Below are 19,920 nucleotides of genomic sequence, written 5' to 3'. Positions count from 1 at the left end.
CGTCATCCGCGTTTGCACACAGCAAGGAACTACGAAGCCCCCGTCATGTATAAATAAACTCGCATTTCAGCTACAAAGACTATTTCCGTATCCAGAATTATTCAACTCTAGCCAGCAATATTCACAATGCCACCCAAGAAGATCCTCATCGTCCTCAGTGACGCACACTCCATTCGCCTCAAAAAAACCAGCGGGTCCGACCAAAACAAGATAGTTGAGCAACCCTCCGGCTTCTTCCTCCAAGAACTCGCAAAGCCTCTCCAAAAGCTCCTCGATTCAGGACATGAGGTGACTTTTGCTTCGCCGAAGGGCCAACAGCCAACACCGGATCCGAACAGTGAATCACTCCTTGCATACGCAGGAAACTTTTACGAACGCCGACGAGAGGAGGAACTGATTGACCGGATGAAGCGCGAGAACGGGTTCAACCGTCCGCGCCCATTCAGTACCATCAGTGACGATGAACTAGCCACTTTTGCAGGCGTGTTCATTCCCGGTGGGCACGCGCCGCTAGAGGATCTGGGAGCGGACCCAGAACTTGGACGGATTCTGAGGTACTTCCACCAGGAGAATAAGCCCACTGCAGCAATCTGTCATGGGCCATATGCACTTCTGAGTACTAAGGCAGCGGGCAACGGATCGTTTGTTTATGATGGGTATCAGATTACCTGTTGGAGTGATGCGGAAGAAAAGATGATGGAGACTTTATGGGGCGGGGAGGTCGAGAAGGTCGAGTCTGCGTTGAGAGATTCCGGCGCTGTCATGGTAGAGGGCGCACGGGAGAAGATTGGGGGTACGACTCTGCATCGGGAGTTAATCACTGGAGGAAACCCTTTGGCGGCGAATGAACTTGGGGACCGGTTTTTGGCAATGATTAGTGTTTAAGTAGTTGCTCTGTAATCCGTCTAATGATGCGGTTGCAAGTGTGACTAGTTAACGAAAATGTCAGTTCGGTTTCTATTAATCCTCACCCGCTCGGCTGTCTTGTTTACTTGCCATATCATGTGCCTCAAATTTCAGATACCAGGGACTGTTTCACAGACAGATGGACAGCGTTGTCTTATTAAGGGGATACGTCGGTTGCTACAGTTGAAGGAGTTATAACTGCTAAATTGAAGTTCTTTGTCCTCATCCACATCACTTGGATGTATCAAGCTTCTGGTCTACGAGAAGAACGAAAAATAGTTATCAAGACCAGTCATATCTTCCATACCGCCAATCCAAGCGACGTGTTGATCCGGACGACATAGAATAAGGCAACCATCACCTTGCCCATCAATACCGTAGCCTGAGTACGCTTGACCACTGTCATCGGCAAAGAGTTTCCAGTAATCCCAACCCATGACCTCATCAAATGGATGGAAAATTGATGGTGAGTCCAACAACTTGACTGTGTTCCGGGAACTTGAGTGTATCAGGAGAACATCGATCATAGGCTTGCAGCTCTTCAAATCTTCTTTCTTTCGCAGATGTGCCAGATGCGACTTGTTGGTAAAGAAATCTGCGAAATTTGCCAGTGTCTCCATTTTATTCGGTTGACCTAGGTCAGCTGCAAATACCAAGAGCTTCCACGATCCGTCACTAGTAAGTCTCTGTGCCAAATGAGTAGAGACGCCATCGCATTGGTAAGTGACCGGATATGAAGGTAGACGCATACCCAGCTTGATATTTTGCGCCAGAGCCGGGTTTCCATACGCAGGACCATCGGCAACCAAGACGCTCGGGCTGTAAGTCACCTCCACCCCTGCCATGAAGCCAGCATACTTTTCGCGGACCTCGTACACTCCGGTGCTTTCTCCATTCTGTCTGTCCTCATATGCTTCCACAAGACAAGCATCTAAATCCATCAACTCCTTAGCAACAGAACGGCGTTCAGAGTCGTAGGTTTCTAAAATAACAGGATCCGCGCCTTCAGTGAGGACTGCTCCCAGTTTCCAGACAAGGTTGTATGTGTCCTGGATCGAAACATTCATGCCTTGCCCTCCTTTTGGGGAGTGAGTATGGGCTGCATCACCGGCAAGGAAAATGCTAGAAGAAGTTATTCAATGCCTTATACTCTCAAAGGGTTTCGTTTACCGCTTATGTGGTCTGAAGTTTTGAGCAACCCGACGTGCAGACTTGATTTGCGTCACCTTTATCAGTAAACCCTAGGCCTTTAAAAATCGCTATTTGCACTTACCGAATAGTATGACCACCAATCACAATGTTTGTACGTCAGTTTATACGGGCTCATCGTCCGCGAGGCCATTTCAACCAAAGCCCTTGGGGGATCACTGGAGTAGGGCGAGTTGTCTTCTTTAAGCCCGTTCTGGAGCTGAATGTAGAAACGCACCAGTTTGTTCTCTCGTGGTACTGTCATAATGCTTCCATGTGGCTCAGATTGAACTGAACAGGCTTGGCGGATATCGGCTAGGGAAGATTGTTAGACGAGGGACACAGTGAGACTAATTACGGCAAAATGGGAGACTATACGAAAGTCGGTGATAGGGACAATGTCTAGGACACCCCAGTCCGTGCTCTTATCACTTCCATCAGTCGAAACGTTGAGCTTGTGTCTGGTCCAGCTGTGGGCACCATCACATGCGATCAGATAACGTGCACGGATCATTTGCGAAGCATCAGGGGAGATGTGACTCGCCTGGTTCGGTGAATCAGTTCCAATCTGCTTAACAGAAAGCAACTTCTAAGCTTCGAATTACATACCATGCCCATCCAGACAAGCCACTCCCACGGCTACTGGGAATGCTTCTCTATCTTCGTCGGATGCCATCAATTGTAAGAACTCAGCTCTTCTATTCCACTCAACGCGGATATCACTTGTCGCACATAAGTGATCAATGAAATTCTGTTCAACATAACCCTGGTTGAGCAATGTTTGCCCAAATCTGGACATCCGCCCAATTTCCGCTTCGTCTATCCCACGGCGTTCAACATTCCCTGTCTTAGGGTTCATTGCCTGTAGTTTTGTAAGTAGCTTATTTTGTACTTTCAACTTATTGTGTAGACAAACCCAATAGCACATGTCGACTTCTGGAGCCCCTTGTTTCAAGATTGGGTCGACAATACCAAAGCTTTCTAGGATTTCTAGTGTCCGGCTTTGTAGCCCATCGGCATGGCCAGTCTTTGTCCGACCACTTTTCTGGTCAATTATTTGTATTGACAGATTGTACCGAGCTGCCCAACACGCCGCCGCGAGCCCTGCTGGGCCAGCACCGATGATTAAAAGATCGACATAGGAAGTTGCACACCACATTTCAAAGATGTACTTTTGAGCAGTACTGGGAACGGCTCTAGACAAAACCTTCCACGAAGATTACCATTGACTTGACAATCGTAGATATACAAAGGATCTTGTTCCATGATTGTACTGTAAACAGGTGTTCGCGATGAAGTGGCCGTGACGTCATGTTGAATCTCAAGTCAAAGTAAAGCACGTTTTGTTGAAGTCGGCCAAGGACGGCTTGATCTCTTTTAAGTTCAGGAAAGTCGTCATTTGTTTCCATAATACTATCCGCACCTCTGACTGGCAACTGCACACAGCTACCAAGGGACAACATGAAAAACCCAAGAGACACCGAACTCAACGTCGCCTTCGTTTATGACCCGAAGGCCTATTATCTTGAACGAGGCTACGCGGAGACCGACTGTGCTGATTTGGCCGATGAGGTGACAATCAACGCTGTCGCCAATGCCCTTGGCAAGCTTGGACACCGTGTAGTCCACATTCCCGGCATCAAACACCTCGTCGGCCATCTGGCAGCGGGTGAAGAGAAGAATTGGGACTTGGTGTTTAACTTTAGTGAGGGGCTTCGTGGTTCTGCACGCGAATCTCAAGTACCAGCACTACTTGAAGCTTATGAGGTTCTCTACACGTTTTCAGACGCAGCCACGCTTTCACTATGTAATGACAAGGCGAAGACTAAGGTACGATAAGCATATACGCATTGAGGATACCCTACATTTTTTACATATTTAATACTGATGAATATCTGCAGATGCTTCTGGAGCATTATCGGATACCAACGAGCCCGTTCGCATTAATCCCCAAATTTGGCCTCAAGGCCGATTATGCCTCACTGGCCAAAGAACTATCATATCCACTCTTTGCAAAGCCAGTTGCTGCATCTACCTCAAATGGGATTCTACCCTCGAACAAGATCTACCGACATGAAGACCTTGATACAACCATTGAAAATCTCCGAGGTCAATTTAAAGGCCAGGAAATCATGCTAGAGGAATTCCTTGGCGGGAGAGAATTCACAGTGGCTATCCTTGGAACTAACAGCTCAGCCACTGTGCTAGGTGTATTAGAAGTGACATGGTACAATCCAGAGGGACATGAAAATGACAATTCGTCGGTTGACTTCGCCACAAGCTTCTCCAAAGCTGGCCGTGGACCAGGCCAAGATATGGGACATGCCCATGCGGACCTGGCAGATCCGCTAGTGAAGAAGGTCGCCAATGTTGCTCTATCGGCGTATCAAGTATTGGGGTGCCGAGATGGAGCTCGTGTCGATATACGTCTAACTTCTCAAATGAACGGTTCTGTTCCAAACGTGATAGAGGTACGTTCAATTTTCCCTCAGAAAAGGCAGAACTCGACGATGGAATTTCTGTTATATTTAGTGCTCAGGTCTAACTGGAATCAGGTAAACCCGCTATTCGGGCTTCGAGACGACTTTTCTCTGTTTACTTGCATCGCGCGAAATAACGGGATGGAGTACCATGAACTTATAGCTGAAGTCATCACTAGCGCCCTTCAAAGACGGAATCAAGAAAGTGATGGGTCAATCGGATAGAGGGAAGTGACGCAGCGGCACTAATTCATTGAAGATTCATTATGCAATTAGAATAATGTCCGCTCAATGAATACTAACATGGACGGCGTCATATTATCAATGAAACGCAAGGAAGTTCACTCATTCTGGATACGGATATATACACTCATTCGTTAAAGGAATCTATCCCGTTCGCTCGATCCTCCACGAAGCCGCTCAAAGTAATCTTTACCCGTCACCTTTCGGCTACTGGCGAGATAGCATAGATATCGAACATCTACGCAATAACCAGCCTATAACTAGAAACTAATATATGACGGGAGAGACCACCCGCTACATGGCAACGCGCAATCGATTTTAAACACTGACCACAGCTCCAGATTGTTGAATCATGCAGTTTGTTTTTAGTAAACTAGAACCCCGGGCAAGCAAACGCCACCCGGTAGTAGTTACACTGGTATCCTGTCTCACTGCATGAACCCCAGACTCCTCCAGACGGATTTCCGAACCCATACGTCCCGTCACTATACCCGATCTGATACTTGATATTACAAGAAGGCCCACCAGTTATAAGCAACACGTCCACAGTATATGGCAATTCCGAGTCAATGGCTGTATCAGTTGCGAAATTTTCCGTGTAGCCGATCTGGTTACATTCGTGGTCATAAATGTATGCTGCGTTCTTCTGCAGGTCTTCGCACGTGTCTGTTGGCTGCAATTGATACGCTGCAAATTGACAGCTGCCTTCGCCTTGAGGTACGCATAGTTCTGCACCCGCAGGCACACTTTCGGATTGAGCAAGACCAACCGCTATGAATGCGCTTAACAATTGCTTGTAAGGTCTCATAATGAGCGGGAGACAGAAAGCTTATTAAATGAGTTGGTCCGTCAATGTATAGGCTGGTTGATGCTGATGGCGGTGGCAGTGGTGGTGGTGGTGGAGCAAATACCGCTATAAGTATGTCTGTTGAGGTAGGACACTAGCGGTATATAAACAGAGAAGAGAGCGATTTTGTGTAAAGTCACGCTGCGGCCAGTTGTACAGGGAGGTAGAGCCTGATAAAGACAGTATCGATATTGACCGGTCTCATTGAACCAAAAGAAAAAGCTGAGGAACTACATGCATACAGCGGACCTTGCTATTTATCACTCGCAGGCTACGGCTTTAGCCCGGAAGTGATCGAATCAGGCATTGCGAACCAACAGAGGGACCAAAATTGAAACCAACATCAGTTAACGCGGGCTAATGTTGATTCGACCACAGCCTAATGCTCTATGGAGCTTAGCAATTGTAACGGTCGTGGAAATGCGCTAGTTAACTAATCGCTTGCGACGTTATATTATTCTGACAGACCCCACAGTGGGATCAAAAATGCGGAGCCCCATCGTGGGGGCCTGTATTAAGGGGTTTCCACATAGGGTTCGCGCTATGTGCAGTCTTCTAAGTTTGCGTATTCCTTTCAATGGTACAATAAGGAATCGAATCTCCGTCTATCAGATTCTTAACCCCTATATGGCTGGCTGCAGTGTAACAGAGTAGATGCGCTTAGACCTAACCGCGGCGGATGCATTGCGAATCAATACTTCTGGCCCCCTGCGGATCTAAACTTAGCCGCTAGATATGGAAGCCATCTTTTTGGAACTAATTTTGGACCCAAGGCCCATTCATTTTTGACAACATGGATACGTAAATGATCGTAATTTAGGTTTCATCCGTATGCTAGGATGTACTGTGTAGTATTCAGATCCTGGAAATGTTTCAGCTTGTGAAGAGTGTCAATTATCTCCGAACAAAGGATGATCGTCGTCTCTCATCCGAGTATAGGCACTCAGGGCGAGACCATAGGACCACGGCCTAAAGTGGATTCAATTTATCCAAGAGCATGAACCAGTGCACAGCCCGTTCACGCTATTTCGAGAAGCCTTTGCTCAAAGTCCCTCATTGCTCAAAATCCCTCACTTTGACGTAGATTGCGAAGGAAGGTGCGGGCTGGTACGTTAGAACCCACCTTGATTGTGTAACATCGCTTCGTCATCTCTATCCACTGATTATAGGCTCCTGGTAACTATAGCTAGTTAGGTAATGGGGGCGAAAAGCAACCGGAGATATGTAGTAGTAGAGAAAAACGACCTTACCTACGATGGTTAGAAGTGGCTAGTGTTACGAATTTTCCTTGCTGCTGATCTATATCTGGCCCGCACAATCATAGACGGAGGGCTAATTGGGGCCGTTGGTCGCTAGGCCCAAAATTAGTGGAGATCTATCTCATCCTCATTTCCGGTCAGGATCAACCACCACTTCGGGCATCATGTTACCTTTGTTGCTGGTACTTCTCAGTGTCGAATTGCATTTCTGAAAGACAAGAAGGATAAAACGTGGTACCACGATACCTCATGTGACCAAGGCTCACTATATACTATTTTGCTTGGGTTTCCAGAGGGCACTCTTGTTCAGAGATTTTTGACGAACCCCGGAATGGCTCAAGTTTGCGGATACAGAACCAAAGGCTACTTCTATCCTCGGGCGAGCAAATGATGCTCACATATCACAAGAAGAATGAAGAGGGGTACCTAGGCCTGAGGACGCGTGGTTTCTTTTCCTTTTGTCCCTGATCCAACCGACATTTCCAAGTGGAACGATGTATACAAGCCTTTCTCATCGGATAATGCAAATTCGAAATGTCTTCCAGTCGGCAATCCAAGAATTGAAGTGATATCTATCCATATAAAGGAAGATTTTTTTTATGGAAACCTCTTAGTCCGGTGTGTGATTAGATCCGAAATTTAATCTTTCAATATGAATGTCCGCAAGCTATTCTGCGTCATGTGCTGCAAATTATTTAGGTTGCTACTGTATAGCTTTATGAAAATCCAGAGTCTTCACTTCACTGCGCTCTAGGACAGATGCCTTGTTTTACATATTGTATGTTGTATTCGTAACCAAATCGAACTAAAGCTCTAGGATGGAAGTGAAGGGCAACACGACGCTTACATTCCGGGAACTATACCGAAAACTACTTCTATGCCTCGAATCTGAGGGTAAGTATGGTGTTGTGCTTTTATTTAGGCTGATTGCTCACAAGCAAAACTGTGCAGGAGGTAATAGATCTAAACACTGTAGAAGGTACCTAGCGTTTTTCACGACCTGAATTGTTCTGGATATACCATTATTGCCGACAATCGAGTAACCAGATTTGGAATATGATGTCTAGGTAGCCTAATTGCTGCGCGCAGAAGCAGCATCATAGAGACCCTGAATGTCTGCCTGCCATTGCTTCTCATCGACACGCTTAAGGCGGCGGTCATATGTCATCAGGCCGTTGACTTCACCCTCAACATCCGTCGTCTGAGTCCAGATCCCGCCGTTGCAGGAGAATCGGCGAACTTGATCCTGCAGCTCGCTAAGCAGGAGGTGAGACCGATAATTCCAGGCATCGAGGGTTTGGTCAATCTCGTAAGTTTGGTTGATGGTGTTGATGGACGCTTGGTTGTTCCAGAGACTGAGGATTATCTTATCAATAAAGAGTTTCTTCTCATATGTTCAAAAAAACTCACTGTTCAATGGAGACGTTGCTTCCAAGACCACCGAATTCGCCCTGGAAGCCGATGCGGGTGGGATCGAAGGGGCTAGAGTTAATGGAGTAGAATGGAGTACCGCATTGTGGGTTCGCGTAGTGGTGGTTATCCTAGAATATGTTAGTCACCTCACCAATCTCTTTCCCCTGCATAACTTACGCTGAAGTCACCAGCACCGTGGTCGTACCAACCAGTGGTGGTATCCACAAGACGGGTCGGGTCCAGCTCCCGAACTAGATCGGTCAGACCGAACTCTGGGTAATAGCTAGTTATCTGGCCCCAGCCCTCGTTATAGATTACCTAGTAGATATTTTCAGTCAAGGGGGAAAAGAGCGTATACAGCTGAGCACATCTCTTACCCAAGTCACAATGCTAGTGAAGCTCTTGTGCTGATTGACAAGCAGCTCCAGTTGGCGTTGAAACTCTGCTTGCTGCGCAGCATTAGGCAGAGAAAGCATGGCAGGCATGTCTTGGATAACAAGGATTCCCAGCTCATCGCATGCCTGGTAGAATAGTTCGTTTTCGACTTTGATCTGCCATGTGTGAGTCAATCCACTGCGTCTCAGACTCCTCACTGGATTATACACTAACATGCTTGCGAACCGCGTTGAATCCCAAGTTTTTCAACAATTTCAGATCATACACCATGGCCTCCTTAGTTGGCGGAGTGTAGATGCCATCTGGCCAGAAACCCTGATCCAGGGTGCCGAACATGAAGATAGACTTGCCGTTCAATAGCGGTCGGACAACGCCATTGACAGTACCCTTGGAGATAGTTCGGAATCCAGTATAGCTCTGGACTACGTCTTTGCCCAGTTTGACGGTCACCTTATAAAGCTTTGGTGAGTCCGGAGACCAGAGATCCGGCGAATCAACATTGAACTGGAATGGCTGGTTGGATGGTCCACTGTGGGTTTTGATCGTCTTTCCGTTGTCATGGACAATAACTTGGACATTGCTAGTGGTGTTTGCAACCGATGTATGCACAGTCATGTTGACTAAATATATTAAGATTAACTGAAGTTCCAGAGAAATGTTAGGATGTTAGCTTACCTATACCGTGCATGTTAGCATCGAGGTCCAATCTAGTGATATGGTTCTCCGGGGCACTCTCGAGCCAGACCGGCTGCCAGATGCCACTGCAGGGAGTATAGAAGATGTGACTCGGATGGAGAGTCTGCTTCCCGATGGGGATCACATAGCCCTCAGAATCAGTGGGATCGTGCACAAAGACAAGCCTGGAAGGAGTGTATTAGTAAATCATATTTGACACGGAAAGTTCTTGGAAAGGGGCCCCACAATTCATTTTCATGGCCAGCCTTCACAAATCGGGTAACATCCATAGTGAATCTGAAGTACCCTCCACGATGGAATCCGACCTTCTTTCCATTGACAAATACAGTGGCTTCGTAGTCAACAGCTTCAAAGTTCAAAAGAATTTGCTGCCCTGCCCAATCTGTAGGGACTTTGAATGAGTTGGAATACCATGAGTATAGATTGTACTCCCCTTGGATACCTATAGAAAACTTAATAAGAGCCAAAATATACAGACAAGTAATACTGACCGGACAGGCCACTCTCAAGGCACGATGGAACCAATACTTCCTGTCCCAGGTTCTGTCCAAATGGTGGGTTCTCCACATCATTAAGGCTTGAGGCATTCTGATACTGCCAAATGCCATTGAGATTCTTCCATTGAGAGCGTTGCATTTGGGGGCGCGGATACTCGGGCCACGGGTCCGTACCCACATCATCCGTCCATGGGGTTGTCAGTGGAGGTTGCTTCATGGCATATCCGGAGCCACGGGCCTGCTTGACTGCATGGTCCTTTCCACTATGGCGGCTAGGGTTGGCTAGAGCAGTACCTGCTAGCAGCGAGAGCGCAAGTCCCCGCAGCAAATGCATGATTTAAGACTAAGAGAGCCGGAATATATCCAACCTTAGAAGAAAAGGAGAGCTTCGGATATGAGCATTCGTGTAAAGATTCAAAAGGAGCTAATTAGCGCATGCTCTTGCTTTATATGCACCATCGGACCTAACAAGGCCGAGAGCACCGGAGTATAACCTCATTTTTGCCGGGCCTAACAAGGAATAGCGCTCCTTTGAGAGCTCTAGGACGCTTGAAACTACCCTCTACTCGGACTAGTATCTTACCCCGTGCTACTGTGCCGCACGGCGGAATGTCCCCACTTGGAACGAGCCAACCCCGCATGAGAGCGAGCATCCAATTCCCATACAGGCAAAATTGATGATAAACACACCGTCAAAGCCAATATAATGGAGCATCGGACAATTCGCAGCCGCTACTTGGCGGAGTTGGTGGTGGAGTGGGTGTCTAGGGACTGGAGCTCAATCAGAATAAGTTTACTAGTGACACTTTACAATGGGTTCGGTTGAGACGCTATATTGAGCATTCCAAACCTCTTCCTCTGAAGGAAGCTAAACCTAGGAATGAGTACAAATGAGTTTTTGAAGGGTTCAATGAGATCAGGAATGTTCAGTCCTACCTCCAAAAAACTAACGAGTCACTCCATTATCAGATTTAGGATCTAGGCGCCAGCGGGGTCGGCAATGTGGACCAATCATCAGTCAGGTACTCGTTTATTTAACGAGGAAAGGCTCCGCGGCTCCGTGTATCTTGGTCTCAGCATACTGAGGAAAGATCGATAAACCGAAAGAATGAACGAGAACTAAATCCAAAAAAGACCATCCGATTTGCCGGCTTAGTGTAAATTGCTCAAAATTCCACTAAAATTGTCCCCGCGTTCGAGGGTGCCAAGGAAATAAAATTACCCAAGGGCCCGACCACTTTTCATCTCCTCTCGGCCCTCCACCTGGCATGTCTGACTCCTATTGTCCCATTGGTAGGCATTTACTGATCTTTTTTACTCCGCTGCTATGTATGTATTTCATTATGGACCATGGTCCCAGCGTAAGATGGGATTGTGATGATTCCCTTTTCGGCCAAATTTTCGTGCCTCCATACTTTTCTTGCCTTTCACGGTGTAAGATAGTACTCGTTTTGAAGATTGATCTGTTCTCTGGCGGCTTATATTCTAAGGTTGGCAAGTGTGAAGACCTGCTAGATGCGGGGAAATTGAAAGTGCTGGGCAGTAGTGCTAGGTAGTGTAGTTTGCAACCTGTGCCACTGCACTAAACTATTTTGAGTATATAAAATGTGTCATTCTATATTTTGGTTATTCTTTTCCACTACGCAAACTACTCATGCGCTCCTTACTAGTTATTATCACAAAACGTATAGGCAAAGAACTCGACAGCTAATATTGCGGCGGAACTATAGCGTGCTAACGGCTATAACTAGGGTAGGAAGGCAGATGTCTCATATGCGAGTTAGTCGAGACATCCTCCATCGAATTAATAGGAGTGTCTATCGTGATTGAAATCATAATCCTAATAGTGGCTAGCTATCACCGCGGTATTACAGATTGGACTTATTACGCAGCTATTGAGGATTGATATCACGTGCTAGTACATGTGTTTACCCCGCCCGCTTTGATTAAATATGAACCCGTTGTAGTTGGATCCTAATTCTGCTAAGAATCAGTATGTTTTTGTCTTGCACTGGATCACCTCTATTTCGATACCTTTCCGACAGCGTATCAAAACCCTCTCGGAGCATCATTCTTCACCTGACTAGCAGGTGCCTACCCTGACAAGTAGTTCTTTTACAATAGTCCGGGTCGCGGTCCAGGTCATTAAAAGCGCATCACTTTAAGTTCTTTACGGTGGTACAGATCGGCGGAAACACTCTTCAGTACTAGTAACCACTGCAGAGTGCCAGTTTTGGCAGGCTGCTATTGAATCGTCACAAAAGCAGCTATCTCAAGGTACAGTACTACGGCGCCTTACAGAGATCAGCCAGTGAGTCTCCGAAATTGAACAATAGAAACAGGGGGTCGGATCGGGCCTGATACAAACAGAGCAAATCATCAACTGAATCCGACGGCCCTCCCACTCTGCGGGCCTAGTGAGTGCCGTGCCAAGCCGCGCCATCCATGTTTGTGTACTGACTGTGACCGTAAACTGATGTAGTATCGACGCGGCACTTCCGAATGGGATTGAACGCCACTTAGGAGTTGGCTAAGTTTCGTGTTCTGACCCGTACTCGTACAAGTACGAACACAGGAGGCGCGGATCTCGCCAAGAGCTAAGGCCCCCCAAAGAATTGGGTAGTATTCGAGATACTGAAGAACATTCCCGCTTCAGACTACTGTTGCGAGTGATATTGTAGATTCTAACTAACTATTAAGGATGCTTTCGCCATCCGTTTCTGGGGCCCATTCTGCTGTGGTTTTTGACTTGGCTTAGGACATTTACTGCTCCGGCTGCGGGACAATGCCACCAGTCCGCACGAGGCTCTGGGTTGGATTTTATTTTATTCTCAGTTTACCAAATTAAATGCTCCCGAGGCCTTAACGAGCTGGGTTTGTATGAACAGTTGTCGATACGAGTCTGGTGGACACTGCCTGCCTTTAAGTGGCCCGGGCGTCCTCCATTTGTGGATCTGCAGCCTTGTCTCGCGGGGCTGTTCTGCTAGTATGCCATCTCAAGGGTATCTGCCTTGCTAATTTTGGGATCAAGCGTACCATTGATCCTTGTAGTAATGTAATAAACTCACGGTCCAAAAAAAACAAAACTCTCTCAAAAAAGGACATGACTCGATCCTCCTGAGGCTCGACGTGCCTTACATTTTCTTTCTTTCTGGTTCATCTTTTCCTTTCAAGCCGAGGGACACACCCACACCGTCGTCAACATGCGCCCTCTCGTATATCTATCAGGACTACTCCTGTCCTCTCTCGGCGGCCTTGCCTTTCATGGTGGACCAGACTGGCCAGCCCAACACTTTGAGACAGGAACATGGTCCCCTCCTCACCTTATGCTTGGCAAGACGGGGAATTACAACCCGGACAGCATCTTCATCAATGTCCGAACTAATATTGAGACGGAGACAGGTCAAGCCCCGACCATATACGACAACGATGGCGAGATGATATGGCAAGGGGTCCAGAGAAAGACCATGGATTTCAAGATGCAGAAGCTGTTCGGCGAGGATGTCATTACATACTGGGATGGCGAGACCAACATGCTAGGATATGGGTATGGTCGCGTTCACATCCTCGACACTTCGTACAAGGAGATCTATGTCATCACTCTACCAGACCAAGGATTCGTGACGAAAGATGGGAAGAAGCGAGATACCTATGTCGACGTCCATGAGCATCTCATTACCCCCGAAGGCAATATAATCGTCTCTGCTATCAACATCACGCAGGCCGACACTAGCATGCGACCAGAGGGCTACCCGGGCGCTTGGATTATCGACTGTCTATTCTATGAAATCGACATCAAGACCAACGAGATCCTATTCGGCTGGAGCGCATACGACCACCGGGAATTCCTCCCCTTAGGAAAATCTAAATTAGACATGGGGCCAAATGGTGAACACGGCGAGTCGCAGATGAAGCCCTGGGACCCCTACCACATCAACTCCATTCAGTACACCAACCACGGCTACCTGGTCTCCGTTCGCTACTTCTTCTCCGCGCTGTATCTAAACCGCGACGGAACCAAGCGCTGGATGCTTTCGGTAAGTCATCTTTCTCTAATCAACTACGTTGCTAACCGCCTTAAAGGGCGCCAATGGCAATGAAGGTGATATCCCCAACGACGCCCACTTCGCTTGGCAGCACGACATGCGCGCGTATAACGAGACCGACGACAGCATGGTAATTACGTTATTCGACAACGACGTCCCTGTTAGAGACTTGACCGCGACACACGAGTCAACCGGTATCGCCATCCACGTCGACCTAAAAAATATGAAGGGGACTACTTTCCGCCACGTTAATTCGCACGACCATGACCGTGCCGAAGCTAAGACTCAAGGCAGTCTACAGCTCCTAGACTACAACAACACAGCCCACATGCTTGCAAGCTATGGCTCTTTCCCTAAATTCAGAGAATTCGACGGTGATGGGAACATCGTGATGACGGGCCAGTTTGGCTACGCTGGCCATGCGCAGGCTTACCGCACACTCAAATATCCCTGGCATGCAATTCCGCACTACCCTCCCGTCGCTGTGGCCAAATATCTTTCCAAATACACGAGCGATATATCCGTGTACATGAGCTGGAATGGATGCACCGAGTACGACAACTGGAACATCTACTCCGTGCCTGATTTCGAGTCTAGTATCGAACAGGGGACTCTGCTGAATAACCACCGCCGGAACGGTTTTGAAACGAGTGCGGATCTACGTGATCCGAATGCCAAGTTCCTGATTGTGGAGGCCTTGCAGGGCGACAAGTCCCTCGGGGTCTCGGACGTCATTGAGGTCCCTGCGGGATTTAAGGGCGATAATGAAAAGTCATCGAGGTCCCTCCGGCAATCACTAAGGAGAATGAACTGAAATTTTGGGCAACGCTACTCCTAGATTTGGCTTGCATATTGGCGTTTACCGGATGTGGGATATATTACTTTGGGTTGGCGGTTGTACATATAAACATGTCATTTAGAGCGTCGTGATATAAAAATTCCCTCGATTCTCCAATTTTTCTTACTGCTACTCCAGTCCTTACTCTCGGGGCACCTCATGCACGGCGGAAGTCAGGTGTGGTGCTATCAATACAGCGTGTCAAGGCCCTCAATGAATATTCCTCGTGGGAGTCGAAGTGACCACAAAAGAAGGTACAAAAGCGAAGAATACGGAAGGAAATGAACACATGAGACTTTACCAATAATGAATTACCCTTAGACAAAAGCCTTAGAATAATGATTTCTAATCAACTTCAAGGCCTTGCTGCAGGTCTCAAGTCTATTTCTAATTTTATATTTGGCCCCACTTCCATCATGGCAGTGCTATAAAGCCAAAAAAAAAGGACTGAGGTGAGGTGCTGTCTCAGTTGGTTAATATATTATTGTTGCTTTTTCACCTAATACCTGGCTCCACTGTAGTTAATTTGAATGAGGCCGAGGGGATAACTTTGGACAAGTTTGCCAAGGTAAAAGCTTCGCTCCCCATAGGAGCCTTGATCCAATTGGCTAGGCCCAGAGGAGTAGCTGACACTGCTTGAGAGCGAGATGTATTTTGCGTGTACAGTAGTTTTCGAGATCAGCTATATCTCTACGCTCTAATTACTCAATTTATGGAAGGTAAGTCCGAATGGCATTAACGCTCAATCAGTCACTCGGGAGATGGCCATGCTTCAAGAAATATAAGTTGATGCAAGGCCAAACAACACCCAAGTTTTAGTTTCATACAGCACTGTATCTATAGAATGACACACGCGTCATTCCCAGTATCAAAACCACTTTCTTTCAAACAACAATATCATTCGTGCAACGCCAGTAGTATCTAGGCCCCCACGAAATAAGAACAAAACGACCCAAATTCTCCAACCTCTAGGCTATCTTGATGCAAGCATCCAATGTATTTCTTTTGTAAAGCACGTTCAAGTAGAGTCAATCTCTACTTTCAAGGCTACAGCAAGCCGTCTTTCAATAACTAACAACCAAAAGCACCAAACCAAAAACAATCGGTCAATACGCTTCATCTTGCACGGCATATGCTTCGTCTTGCGCGGTGACTGCCTTGCGATATGTCTCGTAAGGCGTGATCGCTCCCAGCGCGCGCCGCATGTGCGCGTTCAGGATCTCGAGACCATAGACGTAGCTGGCGTTGACCCATCCGAAGCTATGATGTATTCGTCAGTCAATCCCCCCAAAAATATAATGCCCAGGAAAAAAAAAAAAAAAAAAAAGGAGGAAAGGAAAAAGACTTACCCTTCACGCGGCGCACCCTTGAAATCCACCCCCTGGTTCCCATACTCGGCATTAACGCGGTGCGGATCAATCGGGCGCGTAACGTCATATTTCTCCACGACCACGCCGTTGAAATCCACAAACGCCTTCGTGATCATGTACAACCACTTGTAGGCCAGTCGCTCAGCCTCCTCCTGGTATCCATAGCGCAGAAAACCAGTCCACGCCAGCATCTGCTGCGGCGCCCAGCCGTACGGATAATCCCACTGGCGATTGGGACGCTCCAGGCTCACTGCACCGCGCGACTCCTCTGTTCCCGAAACGAGTCCGCCATACGCCTCGAATCGGGGGAGGGCCATCTCGACCATCTTTGCTGCTTGGCCTGGGGTCGCAAGTCCCGCCCACATCGCCCAGAAGGTCGTGGCCGACTCGTAGTCTGTACGCTCGCGCTTGACTGTGTCATAGTCGAAGTACATTCCCTTCTCCTCGGACCAGAGGAGCTTGTCCATGGCTTGCTTGCGTCGGCGGGCGCGCCGGTCCCAGGTGGATGAGGACTCGGTTTCGATGTTTTGTGTTGTCGCGGTGCGGAATTCCTGGGGGATCTCGAGGCGGTCTTTGAAGTGGATACGGATGATTCGGGCAATGTCGACTTCGTACTTGTATAGCAGGGAGTTGAGGTCCACGGTGGCGAGGTTTGCGCACACACGTTCCAGTCGGTAACTGGTGTCGTGGCCAGACTCGCGCACGGCTCGGTCGTGCAGGAAATACTCGTCCAGCTCCGGCTCCTTCACTGCACCGGTGTTGTATGCTCGGACAAATACCTTGAATGCCATGCCGTGTTTTTCCGCATAAGGTGTGAGGATGTGCGTGAAATGAGTCGGCTCCGTCTCAGGGGGCACGCCAAAGCCCTCCGGGCGATATCGCGAGAGACCGGAAGCCGGGTCCAAGCGAGGTTCTGAAACCCAGACACTGTGGTATTCTTTGATAGCGGCGAGAACTGCATTGCGGAGGAACTCCTTCGCATCGGGCTCGTTCTTGATCCTCTCGTATACCCGCAACGCCATGTCGGTGAGGAAAGGCGGCTGGGAACGGGTGAGATAGTAGGAGCGGTTGGCGTTGAGAATCTTGCCGTAGTGCTTGATGCAGAAGCAAAAGTTGATCACCATGCCCTTGGCCAGGTCGACGCGGTCGCTGACCAGCAAGCCCAGGGACTCCATGTAACTGTCCCAACCATACAATTCGTTAAACCGACCACCAGGCACCACGAAGGGCACACCGATCAAGTCCGTTTCCGTGGTGGCATCGTTGTCTTTCTTCTGCATAGCCAGCGCCAGCAGACCCGGCTTATCGTTCAGATGTGCCACATACTGAGGAGTGATAACAGCTTCCAGCATCTGCACATCCAGCCGCAGCTCCGGGTGCTCCTTGGCGATGCGCGTGTAGTATTCAAACTGCATCGGAGCACCAGGCGGGATGTAGATCCGGGGCCGGGGATCATCGGTCCAGTCCTTGGGATCCCGACCAGCCACTTCGATATTGGAGCCGTCGATGCGCCGAGTGAGCGCTACCCAGAAGGAGTTCTTGATCAGTCGGTTGAGCCGCGCGACGGGGTTCTCGTTCAGCCGGGCCTCGTCGAGGACGATGTGCTTCCGGCCGTAGTCTTTGGCGATGGTCAATTCCTGCAGCAGATTCGACAACATGTACGTGCCCCGCACGTCGAAGCGGTTGATCCCAGACGAGGCGGCGGTTCCGACCGACAGGACCTTGGGCCCGAGATCTTCAATGGTGATCTGCATGTTCTGATCGGTGTCTTCCTGCTGCAGCAAAGTCTGCAGTGTCTCCTCGACCTCGATCAAGAACTTGCGGGGGCGACCGGACGATACATCTGCGCACCGTCGCTGTCAGCGCTGCTCCGAAAAGCCCAAGAAAGGACAAAGAACAAAACATACCGTGGCTACCGCGCCTCGACGGAATAAAGAGTTCCTGGACATCCTCGCGATTGTAGTCGTTCAAGCTCTAGAACACGACAAGAGTAAATGAGTTTTCCGCTGCCGACCAAACAAGAAAGGGTGACTACTTACCGCCGAGAGAGTGCGCCTGCGGTCGCTGAGTTTGGCAATGGATGCCTCGTTTCCGTAATAGATGTCCGGGTGGGAGAAGGGGTCGATGGACGATTGGCGGTGCGGCTCGCGTGACGAGCTCATGGTCTGACAGGCAAAAGACGGTGGTGCGAGCGACACGGGGGTCAGTGTAGCTCCAGAAGTGAGGTTGTGTGCGTAACGTAGGGTTGACAGCCGTGGGAGGGTTCGGTATCTGGCGCCCGACGGAGATGACTGAGGGAAATTGTTCTCTTTAAGGGAGGTGTAAGCAAATACACCGATCGGGTTTAGTTGTTAGGGTCGGTGAGGATCCTTGTTCGTCGGAATGAGACAGGTCTAGTTTCGGTCCGAATCGGTGAAGAGTGCAGAGTGAGTGAAGTGGGATGGAGTGGAATGGATAGGAATGGAAAAGGGTGGGTGGATGGCAATGATCTCATTCTTTGCCTCCACGGCTGCTTATCGCTGATAATGAGAATCTCCCCGAATATCTTCCCGATTCAGTCTATGTACTTGCTGAAGCTATTTCTAGAATTCTCGAGACCGCTCTTTCGCAGCAAACGCCACATACAGATCGGGTTAGTGGCACTCTAGGCAACTCACACACTGTTGGCATTTACATCGAACTATATGATTCATATATATACCCCGTCTAAATCTTGGCCGCAATGGCACTCCCGCCATCCACCGCAATGGTCGCGCCATTCACATACGCTCCAGCGCGACTACTCAGGAACAGACAGGCACCCGCGACATCCTGCGGAGTCCCGATCCGGCCCAGTGGTACACCTGCCTTGATCGACTCGCCGAACGTCTTGAGCGTGGCGGCCATCATCTTGCTTTCAAAGGGCCCACAGGCCAGTGTGTTCGACCTGATATGATACACTTAGTAAGGTAAGACAGGATCGAGAACAAAGAGAACACCCACGTAATGTTGCGCTTGCCCAGATGGTTCGCCAGCGTCCGGCTGAGGTGGTGCAAGCCAGCCTTGCTGGAACTGTAGGCAAAGGTCTCGAGCGAGGGCACGCGCAGCCCGTCAATGCTGCCGATATTGATGATGCGCGCCGGGTCATTGGGCGCGGACGCTTTTTCCAACAGGGGTGTCACCAACTGGGTCAGGTCGAAGACGCGGTGCAAGTTGAGGGTGAGCACCCTTGTGAAAGCTGCGGTGGGATACTCATCGTAGGGCGCGCCCCAGTTGGAGCCGGAGTTGTTCACGAGCACGTGCAGTTCTGCGATATTTAGCAATTATCCTTTATGGTTCGAGACAGAGGTTACCTACTGCTCTCGCGCTTGCCCAGCTCCTCGGCCAGCTTCTTCACGTCTTCGTACTTGTAGAAATCGGCGGGGATGGCGTGGGCTTTACCCTTGCCCAGGGCATTGAGCTCTTGCACTGCCTGGTCACAGGCTTTGGCGTCACGCGAGGAAATGTACACCGTCGCTCCGTTGGTGACGAATCCCTCCGAGATCATGCGCCCGATGCCTTTGGCACCGCCAGTGACCAGCACGACTTTGCCCTGGTGAAGGTGGTTAGTACGGGCAGGAAATCAATGTCGAGCGATGAAATATATACCTGCACGTTGAACAAACTTGACGAATCCATGGTGAATAAGATGTGATCTCAATCGAGTCGAAGAATCTCCCACCATTTAAGACATAGTTGCACTTACCCGACGACCGAGCTCCC

The 19,920-nt window shown here is 48.9% G+C and overlaps 7 protein-coding genes across 7 annotated transcripts; 3 read left to right on the top strand and 4 right to left on the bottom strand.

The window, feature by feature from the left end:
* Positions 1–126: 126 nt before the first annotated feature.
* On the top strand, positions 127–885 carry N7474_006557 (type 1 glutamine amidotransferase domain-containing protein; the record flags this gene model as incomplete). The annotated part of the gene is made up of 1 exon (XM_057197967.1): positions 127–885. One exon carries the CDS (start codon positions 127–129, stop codon positions 883–885), a length of 759 nt encoding a protein of 252 aa, XP_057051407.1.
* Positions 886–1,163: 278 nt separating this feature from the next.
* On the bottom strand, positions 1,164–3,253 carry N7474_006556 (Monooxygenase FAD-binding; the record flags this gene model as incomplete). The annotated part of the gene is made up of 6 exons (XM_057197966.1): positions 1,164–2,028; positions 2,077–2,117; positions 2,180–2,409; positions 2,473–2,683; positions 2,732–2,956; positions 3,011–3,253. The coding sequence occupies 6 exons, from the start codon at positions 3,251–3,253 to the stop codon at positions 1,164–1,166; spliced, it is 1,815 nt and encodes a 604-aa protein (XP_057051406.1).
* A 302-nt stretch (positions 3,254–3,555) lies between these two features.
* On the top strand, positions 3,556–4,799 carry N7474_006555 (D-alanine--D-alanine ligase family protein; the record flags this gene model as incomplete). Its single annotated transcript, XM_057197965.1, has 3 exons — positions 3,556–3,924; positions 3,996–4,565; positions 4,650–4,799. 3 exons carry the CDS (start codon positions 3,556–3,558, stop codon positions 4,797–4,799), a joined length of 1,089 nt encoding a protein of 362 aa, XP_057051405.1.
* Positions 4,800–7,995: 3,196 nt separating this feature from the next.
* On the bottom strand, positions 7,996–10,259 carry N7474_006554 (uncharacterized protein; the record flags this gene model as incomplete). The annotated part of the gene is made up of 8 exons (XM_057197964.1): positions 7,996–8,278; positions 8,334–8,464; positions 8,514–8,654; positions 8,714–8,887; positions 8,946–9,352; positions 9,408–9,592; positions 9,654–9,870; positions 9,920–10,259. The coding sequence occupies 8 exons, from the start codon at positions 10,257–10,259 to the stop codon at positions 7,996–7,998; spliced, it is 1,878 nt and encodes a 625-aa protein (XP_057051404.1).
* A 2,869-nt stretch (positions 10,260–13,128) lies between these two features.
* Positions 13,129–14,785, top strand: N7474_006553 (arylsulfotransferase family protein; the record flags this gene model as incomplete). Its single annotated transcript, XM_057197963.1, has 2 exons — positions 13,129–13,962; positions 14,009–14,785. 2 exons carry the CDS (start codon positions 13,129–13,131, stop codon positions 14,783–14,785), a joined length of 1,611 nt encoding a protein of 536 aa, XP_057051403.1.
* A 1,130-nt stretch (positions 14,786–15,915) lies between these two features.
* Positions 15,916–18,341, bottom strand: N7474_006552 (alpha,alpha-trehalase; the record flags this gene model as incomplete). Its single annotated transcript, XM_057197962.1, has 4 exons — positions 15,916–16,069; positions 16,159–18,022; positions 18,087–18,153; positions 18,219–18,341. The coding sequence occupies 4 exons, from the start codon at positions 18,339–18,341 to the stop codon at positions 15,916–15,918; spliced, it is 2,208 nt and encodes a 735-aa protein (XP_057051402.1).
* A 544-nt stretch (positions 18,342–18,885) lies between these two features.
* Positions 18,886–19,836, bottom strand: N7474_006551 (short chain dehydrogenase/reductase family; the record flags this gene model as incomplete). The annotated part of the gene is made up of 4 exons (XM_057197961.1): positions 18,886–19,105; positions 19,162–19,465; positions 19,516–19,750; positions 19,807–19,836. 4 exons carry the CDS (start codon positions 19,834–19,836, stop codon positions 18,886–18,888), a joined length of 789 nt encoding a protein of 262 aa, XP_057051401.1.
* Positions 19,837–19,920: the final 84 nt, after the last annotated feature.

This window comes from Penicillium riverlandense (assembly GCF_028828495.1).
Source record: "Penicillium riverlandense strain IBT 135883 chromosome Unknown utg000006l_segment0_segment0, whole genome shotgun sequence".
Classification (NCBI taxonomy): Eukaryota; Fungi; Ascomycota; class Eurotiomycetes; order Eurotiales; family Aspergillaceae; genus Penicillium; species Penicillium riverlandense.
The sequence above is the reverse complement of the archived record's forward strand: the minus strand, read 5'-3'. Positions and strand labels throughout refer to the sequence as shown.